At 38.1% G+C, this 21015-nt stretch overlaps 1 protein-coding gene across 8 annotated transcripts in view; it reads right to left on the minus strand.

Annotated features, from left to right (window-relative positions):
- The window catches only part of CDK14 (cyclin dependent kinase 14), a 638124-nt gene that overhangs the window by 482767 nt on the left and 134342 nt on the right, over positions 1 to 21015 (minus strand). For 3 of the 8 annotated variants that reach the window (XR_015247658.1, XM_025929509.2, XM_086696591.1), the window contains exon 1: positions 4755 to 4858. The exons of 2 other annotated variants lie outside the window; for them this stretch is intronic. Coding sequence is in view for 3 of the 6 variants with exons in the window: in XM_025929509.2 (XP_025785294.2) it covers positions 4755 to 4823 (69 nt within the window). In the remaining 3 variants the exon portion in view is untranslated. Of the gene's footprint in view, positions 1 to 3902; positions 4001 to 4351; positions 4483 to 4754; positions 4859 to 21015 lie in introns of those variants that run through there. 3 more of the 8 variants (XM_086696575.1, XM_086696609.1, XM_086696614.1) reach the window with 3 other exon arrangements.

Raw genomic sequence — 21015 nt, forward strand, 5'->3', positions numbered from 1 at the left:
AGTTGGATACACATATCCTGCTGCTTGGCTGCCACCTAAAAATAAGCACTAATGCTTCCAGAAACATGCCACTGTCCTCTTTGTATTCTAGCTAGACCTCATTTAGCTGAGGAGTAAGCCACGGGGGCAAACTTATCTCAGTTAGGTGGAAGAGGAAGTTTATGAAACATATACCTTTCTAAAAAACCTACCAGATGATCAATGGATAAATCTTCTTTTTATCCACTCAAACATAAGAACACTAAGAATTGCCAAATATGCTCAATAATCAAACGAACTGGAAAAGAATCTTGGGCAAGATAAATGCAAGTTGATTGAAAGGAGAGATGGCAATTAAGGATTTCTAGATGACAATGATAATGATGAGGGTTATTATTGAGCTCTTATTATATGACAGCTACTAAGAAAGATGCTTTATAAGTAGTTCCCAAATCTCTACAACCAACCCATGAGGTATGATTACTATTCCAATTTTACAGATGAGTAAATTGAGGCACACAAGAATTAAGTAGCATGTCCAATACCATGAAGAGAGTAAGCACTGGAAATGAGATTTATTCCAAGACTCTGACTACAAAGCCCAACCTCTTGACCACTGGGTTGTCTTCCTTACATGTTCCCTGGGATTTACATTTTGAGAGAAATAAGCAAAGAACAGACCTGGTCTGTAACACTTTTCTCTTTCTCCCTTTTCCTGGTGCAAAAGAATGTACTTTTAAAGCTGAGCAGAATAGGTGCTCTGTGGTTTAAGGCTTTCTGACCCATTCTCCCCTCATATCTCACTATTTCTACCACCACCACCCAAACTTAACATGCCTTTAACTACACTGATTCTGAATCAGCCTCACATCAAAAGTCAAGGCTGAACAGCAAGGTAGTTAGGGGGTGAAAGCATTAAGATCATTAAAAAGGACAGGCTGATGGGAAAGATGGAATAACTTAGGCATTAGACATTGCCATATTGAATCTTCCTCTCCCATATACGTTTGTGTTTCCTGAATAGTATGTTAAAGGCATGGACGTAAACCGCTAACTGATCTAATTTATGAATCATCAAATCAGTTGATGGCAGATAAATGGATAGCTCTGGAAGCCTTAACTTGTTTTCTAAAAAGGATTCTTTATCCAACAAATAAACAAACAAACAAACAAACAAAAACAACCCATCTGGATTTAAGATAAGCAGTATCAGGGAGAAATCCAAGAAAGAGAATGCTACATTGATAAAACCAGGTTTACCCTATCCAATGGAAAACTGCTTAATATGGCAAAAAGTTTACACTCTCTCCTATCCCTCTCTGCCCAACTCAGAAGACACATGTTTTTAGATGGAGTGTCCACTGAAAGAAGGCTTGCAGTAGGTATCAGGAAACTGAGTAAACTCTCACTTTCCCATTGGTTGAATGAATGGTGATGAGCCAATTAGACAACACACTTGCTGAAGAACCTTCCAATTCTAAGAGTCTTCCAATTCTATAAGAGGACCTCAACATGATCAGATAGAATAAGGGAAATGAAGCAGAGTGGATGAAATCTGAATGTTAATAATGGCAAAAGCCACAGTCCAGCCTTCCATTGAATATATCAGCTGTCTGTTGTTCTCTATCACCAAAGAACTGACATGAAAATCTAAGTAGCCCAATTACCATGCTCAATTACCAGGCCAAGTAAAGAATCCAAATGTAATACCCTCAGTATTACATAGATCATACCCTCAGTACATTTCTATTCTTCATTCCTTGCTCCTCCCCATAGGCTTTTAGTTTTAGTATTTCTAAAGTACCTACTATGGTGCCCAAATGGAAACTTGCTGTAGTGAAATCATATCAGGGGTAGGGAATTCTGGTGTTTCCCATGTAAAAAAGCATATATTAAAAAGTAATGAAATTCTGGCACAGGCTACAACACAGACAAACCCTGAAAGTATGCTAAGTGAAATCAACCAAACACAAAAGGATAAGTACTATATGATTCCACTTGATGAGGTACGTAGAATAGGCAAATTCATAGACACAGAAAATAGGCAAGAGATTACCAGGGATGGAGGGAGAGAAAATAGGGAGTTACTATTTAATGGGTACAGAGTTTTTCTGTATGGATGATAGAAAAAGTTCTGGAAATAGATAGCAGTGATGGTAGGAAAACATTGTGAAAGTACTTATTGCCAATGAATTGTACACTTGAAAATGGTTAAAAAGATAAGTTTTGTGTTATGCACATTTTATACCACAATCAAAAATGAAAAAAAAAAAACCTGCTCTAAAATTTCTCCTTGAAATATTTTTAGAAGGAGTACATGGTAAGTTCCATGAGGACAGGCACTAGATATTTTTTATTCACTGTGCCAGAGTAGCTATACTGTTACACAGTAGACTCTCCATAAATGTTTGTTTAATAAATAAGTGATTAAAAGAAAATAGAAGGAGTCTCCTAAGGAGAAAATATAATATTTAAAAAGCATCAAATTTACTTATTCATGAGAAAGAATAAAAAGCATATTCCAGAGAAAAATACTAATGCCACTCTATCTAAGCTCCCTCAGGGAAGGGAGAGTATCACTTCATTGGTACTTCCTCACAGCAGGTCTTACAATGTTTTATACATAGTAGATGGCTAATAAATGTTTGCAGAATGAAGAATTAAAAAGTACATGATTGTAAAATCAATGTTATTTAACAGCCCTCCCTTCCCCTTTTTAAAAATTACTTACTTCTTGCAAATATACAATTTCTTCTGTAATAGGGTGAAAAAACAAACCTCATGGCTTATACAAAGTGAAGGTAAAAATATAAACAGCTAGAACATATCACTCTCAGAAAAACAACAATAACAACAAACACAGAGCACATCATCTGAACAGAAAAAAAGTTTTTTTAGGAAAAGAACAACTGAAGTATGGAAAAGAACAGCTTATAGTCCACATTGACTTTTTAGAAAGTAATAGTTAAAATACAAGAAAACTTAAATTATCTTTGGAAGAAACCCAAACATTCACTTCCAGAAAGCAACGCCCCACCTTTACAATCAATAGTTGAGTAAACGTAGAAGGATGTTTAAGGCTCCTAGTTGCCCGCCCCCTACCAAAAAAAAAAAAAAAAAAAAAAATTCTCTCACTTGTCTATCAAGTAATCAGGTGTTCTTTCTTAAAAATACTAATGTCACAAAATTATATACAACTGGCTTATGGCCAGCATGCTACAGCAAGTTACTGATGATTTTCTCAACTGATATTCACTATCTACATCATTTACATTTTATATGATTTGCTGAGTTAAAGTATACATAAGTGGAATATTTTTAAAGCAAAAAAATCAAATGCTGACCCCCTTAGCATTCAGCATCTATATAGGATATGGATCCTAATAAATTCACCAGAACCCTGTAAGGTAGTAGTCTCACATTGAACAATATTATAAAAACATGTTCTTCAACTTCAACTGTCCCCCACCCCCAATACTGTGTGCCAATTAACAAAGGAAATAGAAATTCAACCCCTGTAGATATCAAGGTTTACATTTCTGTCTCTCAACTGTTATCTTCATCATAAGCAGGTAAGCATCATTTTGGAGTCGCCTGCCTGCTGTCCTAGTCCTTCATGCATGCAGGAGTTCTGCATTAGCATCCAAAATGCCAGCGGTCTACTATTAAAGCCAGCACTTCAAGCAGAACTGTATGAAGGATTATCGCTTCCATACATGAAAGCATAACCACTACAGGTGTAATGATGCAAAATACCAGCACACTGACCTCTGCCAGGCAGCCCAGACTTAAAGCAGGTACATTTCTGTGCTCCAGAAGGGAAGGGGGTGGAATGAGCAAGGAGGAAACCCCCTATCCCTAATATATTAGAGATGCTTATTCCACTCAGATCCTATCCAACAAATTCATGGACATCAGTTTACCCAAATGAAAGAAGTGGTCTCCCGTCCTTCACTGGCTTGAATCAGAGGGCATTCAGCCAAGCAAAGCCAGGCAAAACAATCTGTAAGATCTCTTTAAGCTGTAATAAATAAGACGAGTTTCAGAAGAAATAACACTCAGCTATGGCAAAGAAGCACAGACGCTAAACCTTTCCCTCATCTTATCACTGCTACCGGTGTTTACAAACTACAAGCAGTAGCCTTGGGAGCCTCAAGAGACTCTCCATGAGTAACCTCCTGTCAGATCCCTAATTTAAATACCCCCTTGATCAATCTGTGATGTTTCTGGCAGTTAAATAGAAGGGGGTGAGTAAAATGACATGCATAAAATGAATCCTTTTCAAGTTGTAAATGAGTGAGTCAGGATTCAGACTCGCCGAGATGCTCCAAATTAAAACCCCTGCTCTAATTTTAAGCATGCTCCGTCTTACCGTTCTGCTGTTGTCTCTCTCAGGCTGGATTCACCTGGAACTCTCTAACATGTCTCTAGCAATGTGTTTGCACCAGGCCAGGCTCACACAGCAACTGAATTCACATCTTTCTGCACTAGCAAGCTGAAATGGTACGGCCGTACTACAACCAAGAAAGGGGGAAGCAAAAGCAAAAAAAAAAAAAAAAAAAAGAAAGAAAAAAGAGAAGAAAAAAACCACACACACACACACACACAAAACAGAAATCACCTAAGAGAAGCTAATCTCAGTGGAATAAGACCAAAAATAGTTAAGAAGAATACAAAGGACATGCTAACATTTCAGTATCAATAGCTTTAACAGTTCATTTTTCCCAAAAAACCTAGTTGTGTTTTTTTTTTTTCTCCAAACACGATGGACTTGCCTGTGGAGTTCCCAGGAAGGCAGAGTAACCAGGCTCTGCAGCAGCATTGCAGCCAAAGTAACCGTGCATATGCTGTCCAGGCAATTCACAACACACTGTCTCTTCAGAAAGATATTGATTTGCAATGCAGGGATGCTTCAAACAAATACAGAATGGGAGCCAAACAGCTAACGGTGATTGCATAGGAGGAAAAACATTTAATCAAGGGGATGTACCTCATCATACTCAATTCAATTTTTTAAAAGCATTGGAGGAAGCCAGTAAGTATCTTGAGTGACAATCCTATTAAACAATAATCTGAGGTCCTATAGAAGGCCAATGAAGGCTACCATCATTCGTACTGAAAAAGCCACTAAAATAGTTTAATGTGTCTATGTGTATATATTTGTCATATGCAAATGGGGTATAATGAAAAATCTAAAATAACCATGCACCAAATAAATGAGGTTAAAAATGCACAGGTGTAGCACTTACAAACCCAAAGTGATAAAATACATAGTTATGTGCCTACAGAATTCTTGGTTAGAAGGGTTAGAGCTTATACCACTCTCAAAAGTAAAATGCCAACACAAACCAGATCTCACAATCCTTAGGTTAATTGTGTCAAGTCATACCACACAGTGCTGGGTGCTGGGTGGCAAGGAAGAATGCCAGAATGCTACTCTTATAGCGACCCCTACAGGATTGAGGTTGATCTACAATCCGTCTTTGTTGAAAGAACTTCCTAGCCTCAGAAAATAGAATTACAAAAGGGTATAAATTAGGTAAGACACAAAGATACAACTGAGATATACTTTAGGCAAGAAATTTTAAAAGTCAAGTGTGAAATCTGACCTCACAGATATTTACTTAATTAAGAGATTAAAGTACAGAGGAGGAAACTGCTGTGTCAATGGTGAGTAGACGATATTCTCACAGTCCACAAGACTGGGTGCACTTACAATCAGAGATCTCGGGGAAAAGCGTTTTCCTCTCACACCCTAATTGATTTAAAGAAATCATTTCCCACCCCCCATTTACAAACCATCTTCATCTTCATCCTTTTGAATAACACTGTGAACATACTGAACTTCACTTTTTTTCTGCAACACAAAAGCTCATTCAAAAATCTCACAAAAAGTTCTTCAAACACAACAATTATGAACCTCTTTTTTCAACAAAGCCAAGAGAGAAAGCTACCTCCTTGCTATCTGAAAACCACTGAGTTACATGAGCATCATTTCTGCAGAAGGGACTTCATTCCAATAAACATTTCAAGAATCTGAGGTTTTGTTTATGATTGCTCTACCCTCCAGCCCACAAAGACTCTCCTTCTTCAGAACCAACAGCACTTCTTCTTTAAATCATTTAAGAGCTAATCATATGCTTTCTCAAAACTCTTGTTCACATTTCCCCCCATTTTAAGGTCCTTGAGGAACAAACTCTATCAACTGCTCCTTTTTTTTATTGCCCAACGGCATATAACACAATGCCAGCCATCTAGAAAATACTAAATAAATATTTAAAATAATTAATAAATTTACCAACTCCATATTTTAGGGCTTAGATAATCTATCCCCTTCCCCCATCACTCCCTGAAAAATATCCATATTAGAAGTGTTATCTTCAGTCACTTGGTCTAAGCAGTGCCTATAGCTTTTTTCCTATAGAGTTGGCAGCTAAGGGCATGTATAATGTTCATGTTCATGAAGCTATCCTGTATAAGAACGAACAAACTTAACACAATAAAGTTTCTCCTTTATTTTTTCATGTATTCACTCAATAAACATATGCTGATACACACAGCAATGTGAACAGCCATGTTTTCTCTGCATTCAAGGAACCCAGTGAATGGTTAAAAATAAAACAAGTGATTATAATATACTGAAATGTGTGTTTTGAGAGGACTTAGCTGGGTACAAATAAGGGTGGCTCAGAGAAGACTTCACTGAGGAGGCAGCATGAAGCTCAGTCTTCTAGACACTGTCCAGGCACTAAGGAACAGCAGGACAGGACAAAAGGATCAGGGCCTGAAACTGGAAGCTGTCCAAGGAAACCACCAAGCAGTAAGTAGAGTGATGGCAGCTGTGAAGGCTGAGGGAAAGATGGAGCAATACCACAGCATGACAGACCTGTATGCCATGCTGAGAAGTTAGGGATCTTATCTTACAGGAAGTTGCCATTTAATCCAACAGGAAGGCGCTAAAGGACTATAAACAGAATAGCAGCTAGATGGGATTTTTCATTTTACAACAGGGTAATAGTATTGAATGGTCTAGAGGGGTACGGGGGAGGCTACTCGGAAGACTAAGACAATAGTTCAGTCAAGGTCCTGAACCAAAGCAATAAAAATGGAGGTGGAAAGACAAAGGAGGTGAGAGACATTCACTATGCATTACTTGTTGCATGACTGGACAGGAGGTCTAATGGAAAAGGAATATCCAGCATGGCCCTGAATTCTTAGTACAATTAGGTGAAAGGTGGAAACATAAACTAAAGAAATGGATACAGGAAGAACAAAAGCTTGAGGAGGAGGGAAAATTATCATGATTTCAATTTTTACATGTTGAGTTTTAGGTCCCTTTGGAACATCCAAGTGGACATGTGTAGTGGGCAACTACATAAGGGTATGGAGCCAAGAAAAAAATGGTCAAAAGTTCAGTTATGTGTCTTTGGTTAGGGTCTCCTAGAAATAGAACTGAGCCAGGATTATTGTTCACCTAATTTACTGAAGACAAGCTCAGAGAAAAGGAGTGAGGAGTCGGACAGGCAGGATGGGAGAAAGCAAGGAAGTGTGGTGTCAGAGGAAACAACCACAGCCAACATTAGTCCCACCTGAAGCAAGACGGCTGGCCTTGTGTGACTCTGGACTGGTCATCACTGACTGAGGCCTGGACAGGAAGGGCTTCTGTTTCACCTGGGTACCCACTGACCAAGCAGATCTGGGCAGGGTACCCTCAGCGCTCACCACTCTATGTTTCAGCCACAATGGATAATTTTTTCTTTTCCTTGAAGGTGATTCCTCAGGAATCTGTGCTGCTCTCACTACCTAGAATGTTCTTCCTCAGATAATCCTGGCCGACTCCCTCTCATTACTCAGTTGGTTTTCAGTAATCTCCTCAGAGGCCTTCCCTGGCTTCCCCGTTCTGTCACTGCTCCTCCCTCACCATCACCTTGCACTGTTTTTGTTCCACTGTCTCATTTATTTATTTGTCTTCTGCCCCCACTAGCATATAAATGGCTCCAGAGCATGGACTTGTACTCATTTCTTCTCTGCACCTCCCTAGCCCCTAGGAGAGCACTCAGTACCTGTTGAATAAATATTAGGAAGAGCTGCTGCTGATGACAGTGGTTCAGACAAATTCTGTGAGCTCTCGTAGAGTGGAAACGGATGGGGGGCCTTGAGGAATGTATGGGAAGAATTTGTGGGTAAAATACAGTTTCACATATGTATATTGCTCTACAAGTTTGGCCATACAGCAGAAGTGAAAATAGAGGCTAGAAGGCAAAGCTGCAGGTAATTAATCATTATGTTCATGTCATACAGGATTCACAATCCACTACTATTAAGAATATCTTTATTATAGGACATTGAAATGTATGTGAAACCACACTGTGGAAGAACAGTAATAGAGGTTAAAATAAAGGGTCTATCTACAAAAGTCTTTCGTGAAAACATCATGCCAGTGGATATACAGGAAAAAATAAAAACAAAAACTGATGGGGGGGGGCGGGGCGGAAAGCTAGAATCTGACCTCTATTTGTTTAGGTCATTTCTGCAGGAAAACAAAAATTGATCCCTCGAACTATCTGCCTTTATATGTGATTTTTTTAAATCAAAAAATGTTTTGCACTTCCCTGACTTTTCAAATGAAATATAACAAACCCAGTCCAATCTTCAACTGATGACTGGGTCAATTATGAACATTACTGACAGCCATCAGGGTTTAACAGAGAGTCTACAGGGACCTTGGCTCTTACTCTCAAGACCTGACATCTGTGCAATCCTCTGCTTCATTTTTATGGTTCACTCCCTCTTTGCCATCAGGCTCTCCTTCTTAAGGTTCTGAATGCGCCACCTCTTGCTAACACTACCACACTCTTCTCAGTTTTGCCACAGTTCCTCAACTATCCCTACACTTGGGCAACTAGTTAAACAGGCTTACCAGAACACTATGAATAGAGGTTTTAATCAATAGGCAGCTAAAAAGCAGGACTAGGAATTTTCTCCTGAGTTGAAAAGTACTAGTCCAGTCACCCACCAACCGCAGGCTGTACACAATAGGCTCTGTGGTACATCTCATCTGGGTAGAAGCTCTTGTTTCGTATCAACCTACCTGGAGCCATCTCAGATAGGACAGGCTGTCAGATGCCTGACCTTCACATAAGTATAGTCTTAAAGACAGATTGTCTCCCAACCCAAAAAAGAACATGGACAAAAGAAGTAACTGAAGAAAGGGATTTTAAAAAAGCCTTATTTTTAACCAAAAAAGGAAAAAGAAACATTAAATAAGGAAACTTTTTAAATATTAGGAAAGGGGAAAGAGAAAAGTCTACTTTATGCATATAAATCTAATAAAATAAGTTTACCTTATGAATTAATTTCAATAAAATTTTAAGTCTAAAGGAAGAGAAAATAATTTATTATGAAAAGTGATTGAGAAAAGACAGAGATTTCCCAAAAAAGAGGTTGAATTTCAAATTATTATAGTTCCATGTAACCCTAGCAATTTCTTTCTATTGTAAATTTTTACAGTGGAAGTTCATGTTATGATTGATTTTTAAATGTTCATGAGGTTTTTAGTAAACCCAAACCTTATTTTTGTAATAAACTCTGAATATTTCATGACTTCATTCTTCTCTACTAATGCCAGACATTGCTTAGACTTCCATATATTCAAAGAAATGTTATTTATTTAAAATACTTTTTAGGGGTACCTGGGTGGCTCAGTCGGTTAAGTGACTGACCGGCTCAGGTCACGATCTCGCAGTTCATGAGTTCGACCCCCACATCGGACTCTGTGCTGACAGCTCAGAGCCTAGAACCTGCTTTGGATTCTGTGTCTCCCTCTCTCTTTCTGCCCCTCCCCTGCTCTGGCTCTGTCTGTCTCAAAAATAAATAAACATTAAAAATATAAAATAAAAGGGGCGCCTGGGTGCCGCAGTCGGTTAAGTGTCCGACTTCAGCCAGGTCACGATCTCACGGTCCTTGAGTTCGAGCCCCGCGTCGGGCTCTGGGCTGATGGCTCAGAGCCTGGAGCCTGTTTCCGATTCTGTGTCTCCCTCTCTCTCTGCCCCTCCCCCGTTCATGCTCTGTCTCTCTCTGTCCCAAAAATAAATAAACGTTGAAAAAATATATATATAAAATAAAAGACTTTCTAAATATCTAAAATATCCATACATCATTCATGGCATTTCATGGAAACTTTAGGAATTTCTTCCTAATATTTACACAACTATAAGTGATTCTGGAGGAGGGAAAAAATGAACTAATTTTACTTGTAAATACAGGTAATTCTACCACAACACAATAAATCTGTTCCTGAAAAATGTTGCATCCTGTTAAACTGCACCCTAAAAATATGAGAGCTTATGGGGAAAATAAAATTGAGGGCAGACCATTCGAAATCCACACATCCAGAGCAAAAATAAAAATGAAATAACCCTAACACATACACACACACACACACACACACACACACACACACACTCACAGGACATATCCTCATCTGTGCCTTCCCTAGAGTGCTGACACTGGTTTTTGTAGACAACAGATATTCCATATTTGTTTCTTGGCTAGAGATAAATCCTATGCTGGTCACTATGAACTGCAGAAAATACATCTAGGTGAAAAAAAGTTCAGTTATGAACATCATCTAGGTCGGAAATTAAAAGCCCAAAGATAGACCTATAGCAGGGAAACTTTAGATTATGTGTGTTAAAAAGCAGCACGGAAGGCTGACTATCATGAGTCTAATAACAGAAACAGGTAGATACAGATTACAATAATAAAAAGGCAAGCCTTATTTTTGCCTCTATTTTAAAAATCTGATGTCTGGGGCACTAGGGTGGCTCAGTTGGTTGAGTGTTCGACTTCAGCTCAGGTCATGATCTCACAGTTCTGGGATTTGAGCCCCGCGTCGGGCTCTGTGCCGACACCTCAGAGCCTGGAGCCTGCTTCAGATTCTGTCTCCCTCTCTCTGCCCATCCCCTGCTCACACACACACACACACACACACACACACACACACTCTCTCTCTCTCTCTCTCTCTCTCTCTAAAAATAAATAAACATTAAAAAAAGTTTTTTTTTAATCTGATGTCTGATCATAGTTCTGCTTGTAACCAAGGGTTCAGTCTACTCCTTCTTAGGCAACAATTTTTCTCCTTCCTGTATGTTGTATTTTCTGGTTGTATATCCTCAATTACCCTGGATAACAACTTGCCTACAACTCAGTCTTTGCTTCTCAGTTAAACTTTTAATCCTTGGCACATAAGATTTGCATCTGCATTAAAACAATATGGTTTCTATATATACCTACACATATAAAAAATATGATTTCTATATACATGCCTACATACACTTATGTATTTATTATTTATTCAAGTAACATATAAAATGCTTAGGTATTCACATGGCCTAGTGTAGTTTTTCCTACTCTCGCCCTTGCAAAATCAATCAGAGTCTTGATGTGCTACCATGCCCCAAGTATGTGAAAAGGAGCAGAATACCCAGGTGTAAAAGTGATCTTACTATGACCATATTAATGGAAGAACAGTATCAGAGAGTTCTAGATATGTAGCACTAATATGATCTTACAAATGTGAATTAAATTATAAGATTTCAGTGGCAGACACAAAATCCTCAGGTAGAAGCAAGAAGAAAGGCAAAAAGCATTGAGAAAAGATGTGAGGATTTTCTCTCTTCCTGATGTCAGGATGCCAGTATGAAGAGGCTACAAATCCAGGACCATCAAAAAAGCTGCTTAAGGAGCGAAGTCTCTCTTTAAAAAAAAAAAAAAAAAAAAGGACTTAAGTTTTTTATGTTAACTATGAAAAGGGAAGAAAAAGTTTTCTAGTTCAGGGTTATGTCAGCTTTATTGCTTTTAGGAACTTTAGACCAGCTTTCTAAAATTCTACTTACAGAAAATCAGGAAAATCCCAAAGGAAGAAAACTTTTTAACTGAGCTTGCCAAAAAGACACACAGAAATAATTTTAAATCATCTTTGACATTTTTTAATCTAGAAATTCCTTGCCACTGATCTAGTATATACTGTAAATATCAAAATAAGAAGGATTTATTAAATAATTTTCTTCCTTTGTCTCACTCTATACCCCTAAAAAATAAAATAGGAAGCAGGGCCATAGAAAAGAATGGATAACAATGCTGTACATTCAGCAATAAGCATGATAAGGAAAAGATAACCAACTGAAGAAACTCAAGACTGAAATTAAAATATGTGCTCCTATGTAATTTAATTAAGTTGCCTTTGGCCAATGTCTTGTTATTTGCCTTTTCAAGCTAATGCTGGTATAATTTAGATCATTCTGTGGTTTTCTTTTTCAGCTTTAAAATTTATTTATTTATTTTAAACATTTTTTAAACATATAATTTATTGTCAAGTTAGGTAACCTACAGTATATACACTGTATATATACTATATAGTATAGTATATACTTTTATATATATACTATATATATACTATATAGTATATACTTTTACATATATACTATTTTATATATACAGTATATATAGTATATATACAGTGTATATACTATATACTGTATAGTACAGTGGCTTCGGAAGTAGATACCCATGATTCATCACTTAACATACAATATCCAGTGCTCCTCCCAACAAGTGCCCTCCTTAATGCCCATCACCCATTTTCCCACCCCCCAACTCCCCACCCCCATCAACCCTCAGTTTGCTCTCTATACTTAACAGTCTCTTATGGTTTGCCTCCCTCTCCATTTGAAACCACATGCACATCACCTTCAAAGAACTGAAAGCAAACCAAAGTAATCATTTGTCTAAGGAAGCACTGTCATATGATCATATAACTAGTCCAATCTCACTAGTGTAACAGAGGATAAGGTTCAAGGAAAAAATGTACAAGAGACAGGGATATTAACAGTTGTGAAATGCTTTGACTCCTACATTCTTTTCAGATCCAGTAAAACACCAAGAACAGCAGCATTCAAGTACTGTTTGAATCCTTTCAGCTACTCCTTGTGGAATGCATTACTTGAATGATTATTTAAAAAAGCTGGTTCCTGGAGTGCCCCCCCGCCCAACCCGACACCATCTGCTACAGTCTAGGGCGGGCTGTGCCCTATCCAGGACCAGACCAGGGACCCAATCTAAGCCCATTGTTCCCTGGGACTCTTCCAACCAGAGTGATTGGACACTACCACTCTACTCCTGATGGTGGCAAAGCAGAAAAAGCAACATCTTAGAAGCTACTAGTCAGTGTCAGTGTCTCAAGCCCTAGAGAAGATGGACTGAAATCCTGAAACTACCAAGTAGTAAAAGTAGAGAATAAGGGCAAGAGACAACACTGATAACATGGAAGCCCTGGTCCCCACCACTGAAGTCCCTGCCACCACCTGACTCTTTCTTTTCCTTTTATTTGTCTATTTTTTATTTATTTATTTTTATTTTTTTAATGAAATTTATTGTCAAATTGGTTTCCATACAACACCCAGTGCTCATCCCAACAGGTGCCCTCCTCAATACCCATCACCCACCCTCCCCTCCCTCCCTTCATGCCCAGTGCAGAGCCCAATGCAGAGCTCGAACTCATGACCCTGAGATTAAGACCTGAGCTGAGATAAAGAGTCGGATACTTAAGTGACTTAGCCACTCAGGCGGCCCTACCTTTCTAAAATGTGACTGTTCAGCCCTTGCTTCTATCCTGCCACACTATCCTCCCCATAAATCCTATTTTTCCCTCCAACCACTTCCACTTGATTTTCAGTTGCTCGTAAGGAAGAGTACTTGTGCACGTGGAAATACAAAAGGATGGGGAGTTACTGTGAAGCACTAACGCTGGAGCAAGAGCTAAGAAACTTAATAGACATGCTGCTTTAAACTCCAGGAAAAGGAGATTTAAGGTTGATGACTCATATGATGGTAGGAAAGGACAGGTTTAATAGCAGCCAACTGCTTTTACAAAGCTACTTCACATACCTATTGCACAAACTAATAATTCTATAAACTTGTACTAAATTATCACATATATTCAATTTTTAAATTTGTTCTTATAATTTACAGGAGAAGTTGTATAACTGCCATAAGATATTGAGTATTACCCACTAATCAGGTATCTGCACCTGTAGAAAGCCTAAATACTTAGATCAATTGGTTTAACTAGGCATACAAGTTGCCGTGACAGCATGTATTTAATTTTAGGCACAATACATAAATGATACTAAACTGATTTGGCCTTGCACATACCATTTATAAACTGCTGGTAAATATCATTACCAATATGTAGCAAAGAAATGTCACTGGAATTACAGAAAGGAAATCAGTTCGTTACACTAACCCTAGGCTTTAAAGGCTTTCTGGCCATGAAGGAAAGAGAGTTATTAAAAATTAAACAAGTAACAACAAGGGAATTTTAGAAAAAGTCACAAAAGTACACTAGGGACTTGTGGAGTATGTAAAGAAAGTGTCAAGAAGACATAAACTATGCTTTCTGCATTTCATTACCAAATGATTTTTTTCATGTTCTATTCATTTACCAACCATTTATTGAGCTTTGTGTTAAGCACTATAGGTGGTATAAAGATGAATGAGACACAATCGCTATTCTCACAGACACTTATACACATTAAGTATAATACAAGAAATAATTGCTATCGAAGACATAAAAGAAAATACTACAGGAACTCAGAATGAGGGAAGCCTCACAGATAAAGCAAAACTGTCAGATTTTCACTTTAGGTAATCAAGTTCTGAATACCAAAGTCACAAAGAATTCAATAGGTAAGATGTCCAGGGGAAAAACGTATACCTAAAAACTAGCTATGATCACTCTCAGCACAGAATTGTTATCTCTGTCTGGATGTAATTTGATAATTTAACAAAGAACCTCTGTAATATCAAAGAAGTACAGCCTAGAAGAGCTGAATAATTTCCATGATTTGAACCCTCATGAACAATGGTTCTTTTCTCCCCTTTGGCGGAAGATTATTTGGATGGACTCCAGGGACTCCAAGTACACTGCCTGCCCATCTGGTTCAAAGATGTGTTTTTTCCTAGTCACCCACAAGGCAGACAACCAAACTCTTTTTCTATATTCCTTACAGAAAATTGAGTTTTGAGAATTGTTACAGCAGCTAGTCTTGGGCAACTTGGAGACCATCCTTAGCTCTCATTCTTCTTCCCAGTTTTGATTCTTATTTAGGGAAGTTGATGGTTTACTGATCACAACACAAAGGGCCAGACTGATTAAATTGATTTTATCCATCCTCCACGGCAGCACCTGATTCCCTATATAGTCACTGTTTCTTCTAACCATTCAAAGAAGCTTCAATTCATATAAAAGTTCACATAAAACAAAACTCATACTTCCTGAAGGACCCCAACACAACCAGTTCCTTCTATGGGCACATAGTAACTACAGCCTTAGGAAGACCACCTGACTTCAAGGAACCCCAACTGGGTACAGAACTTGAGCAAGATACCTAACTTATGGGAATAATAATAATAATAATAATAATAATTCAATACCTTAGAGGGTTGTTGTGAGGCTAAATGGTATATAAACTGCTTAGAACAGCGTTCAGTAAAACAAAGGCTTTTATAACCCAGTGATAAGCATAATGCATTGAGGAGAGTTCAGACACTAAGCCTTTAGGCACCTCAGACACTCCTGGGGCTCATACTTCTGCATGAGGTCTGGGACTGGTCTGGGTTCTCTTGGTTCAGATCAGCCTGGGCAATTCCTACTGTAGCAGCTGTGGGCTGTCATGTTCATTTTCTCAGTCACTCTCTATGTCCATCAATTCCTATTGATTCTTCTCCAGTATCTATATTTCTATTTCTATTGCAATTGCTATGGATGCTTTTGTACCATCCATTAAATTCAACTACTTTTTTAACAGCAATATGTACTACCCTACAGCCTTTCTTGATATTTCCTTTGGCTAAAGGTAGAAGGAGCTATATATAGTTCTCTATGAGTTTTAATGAGAAAGCTTAGCTCACTCTCATTCCTCCTCCTTACTCCCCATTCCCCACTCCCCTCCACCTCCAGACTTTCTTCCTTTCCTATCATGTTTCTCCATTATAACTACAAAGCTGCAGCTTAAGAGTCAACCTAAAACTGACAACCCATGGTTAAATAATGAAACTTCAAAGACAAGGTTTAACGAACAGATTAGAATGATAGCAAGAGATTTTACCACCATCAGGACACACAAGGGAAATTTAGTGAATATCAAATGCTAGAAGAGGTAAACTTTACATTTTCCAACAGGAAAATCAGCCACATAATGTATTCATACCTGGCTGCCACCGGAAACTCTGGACAAGAGAAAATTAGAAAACAAAAACTCATCAAGAATCAATTTTGCAAGGAGCAACCAAGCAACTTTTCAAATAAACAGCTCTAAATTGGCAGGCACACATTTCCAAAAGAATTGGGGGTGTTTTTAGATAATTGATGCCAATCAGGAAGCAAGACTCTGTATTCTGAGACTGCACTAAACAAAATGTTCTATCTGATCAAAGAAGGAATAAAATTCTGAGGCATCAGCTTTCAAAACATACACAAATAATTTGCTCTCTTATTAAAATTAAAATCTATGATGATATCTAGAAGCAGAGTCTACCCACATGTGCTAAACCTCAGTCAGAAGAACTCACCACCTTCCTTCTCTTTCTCTCATTTATCAAAGTATTTTACTTCTATGTGCAAGTAGCATAAAGTAATAGAACAAAGAAGATTCATCTTAATAGTAGGTAAGATAATTTATAGGCAAACTTCATTACTGTGCTATCATTGCAATTAGCATGAAATTAAATCAAAAATATAAACAGTAACAAAAAGTAATTAGTGCTAGATATAAGCACAAGTGAAAATACCACCACCACAGGACTCTGAAGATGAATCCTTCTCCAAGATATTCCCCCCACACACTGAAAATATAAGGTAAGCATATAACTGCAAGGACAATTAATTTTAACTAAAACTAACCTTACCTATCAGAACAAGCATCAAGTAGCCATGTATTAGCTAATTTTCTTCAAGTATTATATAAGAACTTTTTTTTTTTAACACTCGGCATGTCTATCCAACACTTCTTTTTACTGGGAACATGTTTGATTCTTTCAACTCCATTTAGATATTCTAAAAGAATTGGAATCCTGTAACTGCCATCAATTTTGCTTCAGACATACAGGTCCTCTTTAAAATTTTTACTCTGAAATTACTTGTAGGTTTATAGAAAGGTCTCACACAGGGAAGTTCAGCTTTATATCAGTTCAAAGACACCATCTAACACCTGAAAAGTTAAAAGAAAAAAGTCATTGTAACTGTACCAAAATCTGATACCTTAAAAAAAGATTTGAATACCATAGAGAATGTAATAAGCCCTATCTTTTTCAATGAAAATTTTCTCATGTTTATAGGGACTATAGATATTAGAGCTAAGAACTGCTTCAGCTAAAGTATGTCTTCTTGTTTCACAAAAAGAGGGGAGAGGAATGAAACTACCATTATTCACAAAGTTACCATCTACCTTAAATCTGTCTTGACCCTGCAGCACCCCCTAGCTATAAGCTTCATTACTCTGTTCCCCATTAGCCAGAAATCTTCAAAAATAGTTAACCCCAATTAGCTCAGCTACATCCCTTGCTTTCATTATTCTGCTAAAAAAACAAAAACAAAAACAAAACCTGAGTATAACTGACATATAACATTGTAGTAGTTCTAGGTTTGCAACATCATGATTTGACATATGTTTATATTGGAAAACGAAAGCCCCCCATCAGACATGGCAATGATTTTCTGAGGCACCAAAAGCAAAAACTGACTTTCATTCTTAAATTTAACCAGGCTTCTGTCCTCTCCACTCCAACAACGGTCAGCAGACCTCACCTGAACCGCTTAAGCAGCAACTGACATAACTGATCACCTCCTAGTTCCTGAAACTCTCTTCACTTGGGCTCCATGTCTAACTTTCTTCCTGCTTCATTGGCTCTGCTTCTACATCTCCTTTGCTGGAGGTTCCTTTTCTTCCCAGCTTCTAAAGATGAAGGTATCCCAAGACTGGGATTTGGATCTCTTTTCATCTCTGTCTCTACTCCCTCCTTAGGGGATCTTAAATGTCATGGTTTAAATGTCATCGATACACTAAAAGTTCCCCAAATTATCTCTCTAGGCATACCTCTCCCTTGTCCCAGGCTCATATATTCAGTTGTTTATACGACAATTCCTTTTGGATATCTAATATGAATCTCACACTTACCAGGTCCAAAACCAAATTCCTGATCTCATTCCCTTCCAACCCCAATAGTCTACATCTCAGTAAACAGCCCTACCATTAATACAACTTGATTTCTCTAGTCACAAATCTGCAACACTTTGCTCTCTTTGATATCCTACACCCAATCCAACAGCTAGTTCTCTTGGTGCTATTTTCAGAACGTATTTTAAATGTGACAACTTCTCAGCACCACCACTACTTCCATCCCAGTCTAAGCCACCAAGTATCTCTGGATGATCACAGCAGCCTCGTAACTTGTCTTTATGCTGCTATTCTGGTATTCTTCCCCCTGCCCTAGTCTAGACAGACAACCAGGGTTTTAGAAAGTATTACTGTCCCTCTCAAAACCTAAGTGTTTCTAACTTAGAATAAAACGCTACCCCTGAACCGTGACTGGCAAGGTGCTGCTTTTCTGACCTTCTCACCAGTCCCCTTGTTCTCTGTACTCCAGCCACCCAAAGCTTGTTCTTGTTTCTTAAGAGCATGAAGCCCCTCTATATCTCAAAGCCACTGCACTCTCTTGTTCCAGATATTCTCCCAGTTCGCTCCCTTCCTTCTTTCAGATCCACACTCAAACGTCACCCTCAAAAATGCTTTCCCTGTCGGGGCGCCTGGGTGGCGCAGTCGGTTGAGCGTCCGACTTCAGCCAGGTCACGATCTCGCGGTCCGTGAGTTTGAGCCCCGCGTCGGGCTCTGGGCTGATGGCTCGGAGCCTGGAGGCTGTTTCCAATTCTGTGTCTCCCTCTCTCTCTGCCCCTCGCTCGTTCATGCTCTGTCTCTCTCTGTCCCCAAAATAAATAAACGTTGAAAAAAAAAATTTAAAAAAAAAAAAAAAAAAATGCTTTCCCTGTCCACTTCATTAACACTTCTCCTCATGTGTCTTTTTCCCCTTCCCTTGCTTTGCTTCACATTCCTTAAACCTCTTCCTGACCACTTTACTTCTGCTTATTATCTTCCTGTCGTCTAAAGTAAATAAATGTTTCATGGTGGCAGGGAGTTCTCTGCCTTGCTTACTCTTAAATCTCTAGGGCCAAACACAGTACCTGGCAAATAGGTGCTCAATAAATATTTGTTGGATGAATACATGAATAATCATTTCTATACTCTTACTCACTGCTTATGAGGATAGAGAATATATATTTCAATTGTTTATTATTTAATATATATGGTATAATGCCAAAAGGAGCCACTAAATATTTCCCAAGTTATATGTTTAGAGCCTCATAATGTTGGCTGGGGGATGGTTAGACAGAAAGAGCAGCATGGGCACAACAAATGAGGTAGGAAATATTTTAACATATTTATAGAACTATGGGTAGTTCCCTACAGGAAATCTGAGAGAAGGGGAGAAGGAAGTAGGATGGGTGAAGGATGAGGCTTGGGATAAGACTGAAAGCAGACAACGGACAATCGTGAAGGGTCTTGTGTGCCGGCTTGAGTTTTAGGTGTTATCCTGTAAGCAACAAGAAGTCATGAACAAGGAAACAGCAGTTTTATTTGGGACAAATTATTCTGGCCACATGAGATTATATATCCCACATAACCATGTCTCCTCATAGTTGAAATAGCAACTTATCTGCTCAAGGTCTGCATAGAAATAAGACATACCACACAAGTCTTAAATGATTATTTAACCCCTTATCATTCATACCCAAAAGGTACTCATAGTTTGCTCACAAACCTTTAACTAATTATCTCAATGAGACATTTCTCGGCACGTTCCTACCTTTAATTTTCCCAATGAAACATTTCTCAGCATGTTCCTATTTGAATATTTTCCACTTTTAATCAATTAGCTCTTCAAGAACATTTACATGATAGTCTTTAATTAATGCACACAGATTCTCACATATACACAGTAAATCCATTAACTTACTTATAATACTAAAAGTTAATACTACATTGGGCAGTGAAATATTCAACAAGAAAGTTCAATGATTTTTTTCTAATTAGTAAAAACTGGCATCTGATCAGCTACCAGAATAGTCTAGAGTCTGCCCAATACAAACTTCAAATCAGTTGGTCCAGATATAAAAAGTCCTATATTTTTAAGGTTAAAAACATAAGTGTGATTTTCATATTTAATATTTGCTTGTATAGGAAAATTAATACAGAATAAGTATTATCAGTCCACTGAGTTTCTTTTTTAATAAGATGTAATTAATGTTAAATGGGTTTGTTTTCATTGGTTTTTTAAATCATTGTTTGCCTTCTATTCCTCCTGGCTTTCTATGTATCCTTAGTGTTTGTAATGTAATCGCTAGTTTCCCTCTTTTCCTAGATCTTACTCTCAACATCTCGTTTAACAGTTACTCCATCTTTGCTTCAAAAAACATATACCCAACTGCCATTACAGGTCTGGCACGGTGCCAAGCACTAAGATGCAAAAGTGAAGAGATAAGAGCTCCACCCCGAAGTAGATTCTGATGACAGCGATCTATTCTTCCTTCCTTGCCACCCTTTGACCATCCTTTTGGTGTGAACTATGGCTTTAATTTATATGACTCACCTGTGTCTGCCCTTGCTTCCTGAAGCAAATGACTTAATTCCAATGACACATTTGTTCTGCCTCACTGATCTTTCTTACATTAGCATCCTTACATTACACATCCATTTTAAAAGGAAGTAAAATCACTCAGGTAAATGAACAATGTGTGATATCAGAGCCAGCTTAAACAACTTCTCTCCACTCACTAAGCAGGTTTATGATTAATGTCAAGTCAGAGAGGAACTAGAAAGGGGGATCATAAAGAAGGATGAATAAAGGCAGAGGACCTAAAGT

Source organism: Puma concolor, chromosome A2 (assembly GCF_028749965.1).
Source record: "Puma concolor isolate L17-30 chromosome A2, mPumCon1.1.hap2, whole genome shotgun sequence".
In the NCBI taxonomy this organism is placed as follows: Eukaryota; Metazoa; Chordata; class Mammalia; order Carnivora; family Felidae; genus Puma; species Puma concolor.